At 64.1% G+C, this 8085-nt stretch overlaps 1 protein-coding gene across 4 annotated transcripts in view; it reads right to left on the bottom strand.

Annotated features, from left to right (window-relative positions):
• ZNF710 (zinc finger protein 710) overlaps positions 434-8085 on the bottom strand; it is a 14697-nt gene continuing 7045 nt past the window's right edge. For 2 of the 4 annotated variants that reach the window (XM_021407165.1, XM_021407164.1), the window contains exons 2-5: positions 2539-3917; positions 2072-2263; positions 1631-1805; positions 434-1391 (exon numbers count right to left, since the gene is read on the bottom strand). In XM_021407165.1, the coding sequence (XP_021262840.1) occupies positions 1219-1391; positions 1631-1805; positions 2072-2263; positions 2539-3894 (1896 nt within the window). In that variant the 5' untranslated portion in view covers positions 3895-3917 and the 3' untranslated portion in view covers positions 434-1218. Of the gene's footprint in view, positions 1392-1630; positions 1806-2071; positions 2264-2538; positions 8080-8085 lie in introns of those variants that run through there. The other 2 variants (XM_021407163.1, XM_021407161.1) reach the window with 2 other exon arrangements.

Here is an 8085-nt window from a genome sequence, read left to right as displayed (position 1 = left end):
GCTGGTGGAGGGGGTGCCGAGCCGTGGTGGGGGGCTCCAGACACGGGGCACTGGGCTGGGTGGTGGCACCCGCCGTCGCACAGTGTGGGGCCGCCCCTTGGCTCTGGGTGCCTGCCCCCTCCCCAGCTGCTGCCCCCCTACCTGCTGCAGGTTGCAACTGCTGCGTGCCCCAGGGATGGGGCTGCAGTCTCCTGGGCTGGCGGGGCCGTGCCACGACCCAAGGGCACCCCTGGAGCCCGCTCCCTGCCACGGGGCAGGGAGGAGGTACAACACCCCCCCAGGGCTGCATTTCCAGGGCACACTCCTCTCTGCAGCCCAGGTTGGAGGTGCTTACGGGGCGGCAGCGTGCAGCAGTGTCAGTGCAGCACTGCAGGGACCCCCGCACGGCCCCCGCAGCCCCGCACAGCTCCACAGATCACACACGTTACACAGGTTTACAAAGAACATTGGTTGAAGGAAACTGAACTCAGTGAAAAGATAAATCCAACCACGCGGCACATCTGAAAAAAATAAATTACTTTCAAAATACCATCATTTGCTCAAGTTGAACAGGGTTTGCCTTCCTTTAAATACATCGCTCACCAAAGCCACTCTGTACTCAGAGCTGCTGCTTCCGCTGAGCTTTGCAATTAGTTTGTAAGAAAATACTCTTTGTGTGTGTGCCCTGTGGCCTCTTGTGGCCTGCCCCAGCTCTGCCCGTACCAGCTCACTGCCGGTGCCAGAGCAACCGGAGCAGCTCCGGGCTGCGAGGAGCTGGGGAGCGCGGGGCAGTGCAGCGCTGGTCTCCGTGCAGGGGATGCCAGGCTGATGCACGGCACAGCACAGCACAGCCGAGTGGGGAGCCAGGAGGTAGGATCAGGAGCGATGCTCATCGTCTGCTGGGACGCAGCCTGCCCGCCAGCAGCTTCAAGTACATCACACAGGGCTGCGGGTGAGGAGCGGGGCCAGGGCCCGGCTGCCACTGAGGTGTGGGGGGACAAAGGGGTGGCAGAGCACCGGGCAGGAGGGCACTCCCTCTCCAGAGGTTTAGGCAGAACGGGCCCCCAGCAGGAATGGCCCCATGAAGATGAGAGCGCTCCCAGGCTCCCTGCCCAGTGCCCAGCCATGCTTTAGGGATGTCCCTGCTTCCCTGCTCAACCCCCCCCCAGCAGTGGCTCCCTTACATGCAGGGTCCATTTCGCCATCCCCCCGCCCACCCCGGGCCACCCGCCCTCCTTGCTACAACATGTTGTAGTACGCCATCTCCTTCATGGCCTGCTCTGCCAGTGCGCTCTCGTCTGGGGGGTTCCCCACCCCCCCGTAGCCGTATGAGTTCTCCTCCTCGTAGTCCTCCATCTCCTGCTGCCCGTCCAGCTCGGTGTGCTCAGCCCCAGACAGGTCCATCATGGGATCTAGGACACAGAGCACACAAGCCGGTATCAGCCCCATGCCCGTGGGGCTCTGTGGCTCCCTCCCTACAGCGGCCCCCTTCCCACCACAGCACCCAAGAAGCATTCCCTACAGGCACTGTGGTTCAGTCCTGCTCCTGCAGCAAGCCAGCAGCGAGCGTGGCCCCCAGCCTGCAACATGCAGAGCCCAGCAGAGCTCCAGCACAGCCCCCAGCACAGCCCCCAGCACAGCCCGCCCCTACCTTGGCTGTCCAGGCTGATGTCCATCACGCCATGCTTGACCTTCATGTGCCGGCTCAGGTTGCCTTTCAGGTTGAACTTGCTGGAGCAGTAGGGGCACTTGAAGGGCTTGCTGCCCGCGTGCAGGTGCATGTGGCCCAGCAGGTTGTACATGCGGTTGAAGGACTTCCCGCAGACCTGCAGCAATGTTCTGGGGTTGGCGGGGTCCTGCTGCCCCCAGGCCCAGCAAAAAGCCAGGCAGCAGCCTTGGGGATGCAGCTGTGCAGAACTGACCTTGCTGCTGGGGGCTCTGATTGGCCCGCAGTGATCCCTAGCGGGGCTGCCCGCCTTCCCCACCAGCCTCCCACACCTTTCCTTTCCTGCTGCTATTTCTGCAGCCTTCACACCCGCGGAACCCAGCCTGCCAGGTGCTATCCCCGGCCACCCCCGGTGCCCCGCGCTACCTTGCACTTGAATGGCTTCACCGGTGAGTGCACAATCATGTGGGTCTTCAGCGTCTGCTTCTGCACAAACGTCTTGAAGCAGATGTGGCACTGGTAGGGCCGGACGCTGGTGTGGATGAGCATGTGCCGCTTCATGTTGGCCTGCAGCGTGAACTCGCGCCCGCACACCTCGCACTTGAACTCCTTCACGCCCTGCGGGGACGTGCGAGGCGGTGAGCGCGGGCGGGGAGGGGGCTGCCAAGAGGAGCCCCTGGGCACGGGCGGGTGCTGCCCTGCGCTGCAGTGACTGCCTGCTGCCCGGAGCCAGCTCGGGGCAGGGGCTGTCCCTAAGCAGCCCGCTCACTGCTCGGGGCTGACCTGGGCTGCAGGCACCCCAGCGTCCCCCGCGGGCAATACATTTCCTCCGGGCACGGCAAGGCAGCAGCCCCGGGGCGCTCCGTGCCGCGCGCACCCATCCCGGCACCTACCTTGTGTGTGAGCGAGTGCTGCTTGAGGTGGTGGATCTGGCTGAACTCCATGCCGCACTCGGTGCAGACGAAGGGCCGGACGTTCTGGTGCTTCAGCATGTGGTTCTGCAGCTGGCTGCGGTAGTGGAAGGACTTGCTGCACTCCAGGCACTGGTACAGCGTGGGGCCCTGGTGCGTGGCGAGGTGCCGCTTCAGCTGGGTGAGCGTGGAGAAGTCCAGCCCGCACTCCACGCAGACGTGGCAGCGGCCGCTCTCGTGCTTCACCTCGTGCGCCTTCAGCTCGCTGGGGTAGGCGAAGCCGCGGCCGCAGAAGCGGCAGCTGTAGGGCTTGATGTCGGTGTGCAGCAGCATGTGCCGCTTCAGGTGGCTGGTCTGCGTGAACGCCTTGCTGCACACCTCGCACTTGTGCGGCCGCGTGCCCTGGTGGGTCAGCAGGTGGGTCTGCAGGTGGCTGGGCTGCTTGAACAGCTTGTTGCAGTGCGGGCAGGAGTGCGGCTTGATGCCGTTGTGCCCCAGGATGTGGGTCACCAGGTTGTACTTGGAGGTGTAGGACTTCTCGCACATGCGGCACTGCCAGCGCTTCTGGCGGTCCCCAGCCTCCACCAGGTACGAGTCGTCGATCTGCACGTTGATGTCCAGCCGGTCCAGCTGCGCCTTCTTGCTGTGCTCGCTGTTGCCGCCCGCCGCATCCGCCTCCAGCTCGCCGGGCTCCTGCCACGTGAAGCCCTGCTCGCTCTTCACCCGCTCGGGGGACGCGGGTGCCTCGGGCTCCCCGGGGGATGGGGCTCCCGCCTCGAAGGCGCACGGTGTCCGCGTGGTGCCCGCGCCGCTGCCCTGCGCCGGGTCGGGCTCGCAGCTGTGTGGCTGCTGGCGCGTGTGCCGGCGCAGGTGCCGCAGGCGCCGGGGTTTCCTGCTGAAGGCGCTGAGGTCGATCATCTTCACGGCACCGCTGGCCTCTGGTGTGGGGTCCGGGGGGGCAGATGGGGCACTGTGCTGCAGGTCGTCCTCGTCCTCCCCGGGCACGGCCACCTCGAACACCTCCGCCTCCGCCTCCTCGCGCTTGACCTTGGGCAGCAGCCTCACTGGGGGCCGCTTCCTCCTGCGCGGGTGCTTCTCCGGGGAGCACTCTGCCTCCAGGGACTCGTCCTCCTGCCCGTCCGGCGCCGTTCCCTCGCCCTCGGGCTCCGCTGTGACATCAGGCTCTCCCTCGGCCCCCAGCCCCGGGAAGAAGCCAGCGGGGCTGACGGTGGCCCCCAGCAGCTCATTGTCAGACACCAAGCCCAGCACCGCGGCCTGCGCCAGGGACAGCACCACCACGGCGTCCGTCTGCGTCCCGCACTCGGTGAAACGATCCATCTCTGCGCCCTATGCGGTCATGGCTGTGGGAGGAGAGGGACGGCTGTTAGCTCCCTCCTGCCCCGCGCAGACCCACGACCATGCCAGCAGAGGCAGACCCATTTCCAAACCACCGTCCCCAGCAAACCCCCAGCCCAACTGCGAGCAGTGCCAGAGCCCTGGCTCTTGTGGGGCTGAGCGGCCCCTGGGGGCTCACCCACGGCACTGGCAGTGGGAAGCACAGCTCTGCACCCCCCACTGTCCCTGCTGGCCCCATCACAAACCCCACGGGGTCTTCCTGGGCTTTCCAGCAGTAGTTCCCATTGACACGCTTCCGTGCAGTTCAGGGATGGGTCAGTAAGCCAAACACTGCTCTGCACTCCTGGCAGGGCTCAGTGGGACTCATCCCACCCCAACGCTGCCTGCAGAGCAGGAAGCACTGAAACTCAGCGTGCAGAGCATCCCAGCCGCCCTCTGGAGGCTTCTGCAGGACTCCTCATGCTGTTTAATAATTCCATCTGCTTCCAGGAAGAAAGTCAAACAATTGCTCACACTGACACAGCGATGTTCACTTGCACGGGGAGGAGCGCAGCGCACTGGGACGGGCTGGTGGAACAGCCTGCACGGGCCTGTTGGCAGCACAAGATCCACTGAGCAAATGGCTTCGATGGAAATAGCGCCCGACCCCAGAGCGGGGGCCAAGCGGTGCCGGCGGGGCCGCAGACAGCAGCGTGATCACTGCCAGCACCGCGGAGCTGTGTCCGGAGTGCGGCCGTTCAGTTCCCGCTGCCGCTGAGTGTCCCTGGTGAAGGAACAGCCCCGCAGCCCCTGCTCCTCCCCGAGGAACCCAGGGGAGCCCACACAGCGGCACCTGCTCCTCCCCGGGCAGTGGTTCTGCGCTGCTGTAAGCGACCTGGGGGCAAAGCATCGGGAGCAGCCACGCAGGAAGGAGGAGCAGCAGCACCCGGAGCCCTGCGGCCGTCGCGCCCCACACTGCGATGATCCTGGCTGCGAGAAGCAGTGATGGGAAACGGCGGAGGGAGGATCGCAGACAAAGCAAAAGAGAAAGTGGGAGAGAGAAGTGGGAGAGACGCTTAAAGCGGCAGGCAGTCTGGCGGCAGGAGCGGCGTGCTGGCGGGGAACGCAGCCACGCAGCCGCCGGAGCACGGTGTGTGCGGGGACATCTGCGGCGTTCTGCTGCGTGGGATCACAGCCCCCAGCGGGGCCCAGCTGGTGCGGGCAGGGCAGCCCTAGGTGAGCAGGAGGCTGCAGCTTCCTCCCGTGGGGGAGGACGCCCGCTCAATGGAATTATTTCTGCAGCTGCAACAAAGAGGAATCCTATGGGGGAGGTAAAACATTTGAATGAACTCAAAGCCAGATGCGGTCGCAGTCCCAGGAGCACCCGTGGGGCTGGAGAGCAGCAATGGTGGGCTGTGTATCGCCCTACTTCTCAGGACGGAGGAGGTCCTCTCAGTGTCCCTACGGCAGCTGCAGCGCTGCGGCCGGAGCAGGGCCGGGCTCGGAGCGGTGCGTGTGCTGTGATGGGATGCACAGCTCCGGGGTCTCGGGGCGCCTCGCAGCGGGCGGCAGCTTCCCGGAAGGAACACGGCTCCCACGGCTGTGCCATTCGTGCTGCAGGGAGGAAGCTGCGCACAACAGGAGCTCCCTGGGGAGGAAGCCTGGGTCCCTTCCCCCTGTGCGGGCGGGAGGAGCTGGAAAGCAGGAAAAGCTGCTCAGATCCGGTTGGGATTTTGCTTTCTCCCTCATTTTGGGGCACAATGCAGCGATTACTATTTCTCACTTGGATGTCTGTTCCAGTCTATTTGCATCATGCTTTTTCCGAGGGCTGATTTCTCCAAACCCACGCATCGTATCCCATTCACCACCCGGGGCAGCGGCACTGCTCCTGCAGCCAGTGGGGCAGGACGGGTCGGGGCGTGCGGTGCGGGGCTGGAGCAGCAGAGGGGACAGCCCCGCTCCTCCATGGCACAGCTCCGTGCCGGGGGGCGGCTGCTGCACACACACAGCTCCCAGCACTCACGTGTTTGAGAAAAGCAACCAACCAAACACCACCCCTAAACCAGAGGCTTTCAGGAGAAAGTCAGTGACAGATCCTCCTCTGCAGTACCCTGAGCAAGGGGATGAGCGCTGCTCTCTGGGCTCCCAGCACTAAACACGGGCCTGTGTCACACAGAGGACCCTGTGCACTTTGCCAGATGTTGAAGCTCTTGTATGTGAGTGAGCTTTGCTGTTCAGCAGAGAGCGCGGCCGCAGCAGCCGCAGAGCTGCCAGTGCAGCTGCACAGCACCGCAGCGGGGAGAAGCGGCAGCCGGAGGGACGCTGCCGTTTCACTTCCCCCTCGCACTTCCCCACTCTGCCTTCCCGCAGCTCTCACGGGCCAGGACCGCCACTTCCCAGCACACCAGCTGGGCTGGGACCGGTACCCCCAGCTGTACCCGCACACAGCTGGGGCTCTCTGGGTGCAGCCCTCGGTCCCGTGGAGGTGAACCGCAGTGCCGGGCACTGGGGAGGGGGTGGCCCCGTGGTCCCAGCACCCCTCCTAGCATTGCTCCGGGCCAGCGCCAGGCGGGTGCAGAAAGGACCGAGCGGTTTAACTCCACCCTTCCATGGAAGAGGCGAGCGCGGCACGCCCTGCACGGGGACAAACCGCCACGATAGTGCCCACTGCGAGCAGGAAAGCAGCACCGGGCAGACGAGCTCGTCCCCTGCACGCTCAGCACTGTGCGCTCTGTGTGGCACAGGCAGCGCCTCGCTCCCTTCGGCCTGACCCAGAACAGCTCCGTGCCAGCATGGCCCTGACCACTTCCCGTGCCCTCATTACCGCCTCCTCGCAGCACGCTGCCCGGCCCGCAGCCCCGCTCCCACCCCATCTCTCCCTGAGCGCCAACAAACAGCCCCCCCGCCACACAAATTTCGGCACTCCATTTTCCAGCAAAGCCATCGCTCTTCCAGGAAACATCTCCGTGCACAAATCCCCTACTCCGCCGATGTCCTCAGATCTCCTCCTGAAGCACACTGCTGTCTCTGCGCAGCGCTGGGGTCACTCACGAGGGACACCCACATCCACGCTTCCCATCCAGCACCACGCTCTGGGGGCAAAGGCTGTGTTGGTTGCGCTGCATGCAGTCAGGGGATCGGGCTCTGGGCCAGAGCTGCAGGCCGTGCCAGCAGCACCGTAGCCCGGGCTGAGCTCCTCACCTTCCCCTGTGCTGCTGTGCCCGCTGCGCTCCCCGTCCCCTCCGTGCTGCTCCAGCACTTGGGGCAGCCCCGTGCCCACAGACCCTGCATGCACTGGGGGGCACAGGACTCTGCACGTCATTCACAGCAAGCAGCTAATTGCTGGATCTCGAAGATCTGCACGAGCAGTTCCAGGCTTATTTTCTTTCTCTTCTAAAAGAGCTTTCCATCAAGTTTGATAAAGGAAAAAATCAGCCTTTCATCTTATGGTCTGCGTGCGGTTTTTCCATAAAGCTGGTTACAGGATCCATAAAAATTTTCTGCAGAAAAAATACATTTTTTCCCCCTTGAAAATCACAAGGAACCGCTGCAGTGATTCACAGCGCTGACCGCACACCTGCTCTGCACGGGGCCGGGGGATTCACCGGGTCACAGCGGTCTGAGCTGAGCATGAAGCGACAGAGCCCCGGGGGTGTCCTGCTCTCTGCCCCCCAGTGTGCCCCACACAGGACAATGGTCCTCCTGGACTGCTGCTGATGGAGTAAACTTGGCCTTCTTAAAGAAATGAAAACATTTCAATTCGCTCCATCAGAGCCTCCATGCTGGGTGCCACCTAACTCAGCCCATTAAGGAACACAGTGAGCGGCTTCTCCAGAGGAAAGAGAACAGCACTTGGTGCAGGCTGCTCAGGAGGAGCTACGTGGTGGGGTGTGGAGGGCTCCTCTTGGGTGCCTGGGCTCCAGAGCCAAGGACAGCCCCAGCCTGCACCGTGATGAAGGCACCATGTTTGGTGAGAGCAGGTGGCATAAGCAGGCTGGGGAAAGCAGTGATGGTGTGTCTGTGTGACACGCTGTGTCAGGATTGCACAGCGCAGGGCTGCCAAAAGCTGGCCCACAGGGAGCAGGGCTGCACCCACTGCCCTGGGACAGCCCCTGCTGAGACCCTCGGTCCCAGCCCTGAGTCCCCACCCTGTGCCCTCTCCTCTCCTCTCCTCTCCTCTCCTCTCCTCTCCTC

Source organism: Numida meleagris, chromosome 9 (assembly GCF_002078875.1).
Source record: "Numida meleagris isolate 19003 breed g44 Domestic line chromosome 9, NumMel1.0, whole genome shotgun sequence".
NCBI classification, from domain to species: Eukaryota; Metazoa; Chordata; class Aves; order Galliformes; family Numididae; genus Numida; species Numida meleagris.
This window is presented reverse-complemented; position numbering and strand designations above follow the sequence as displayed.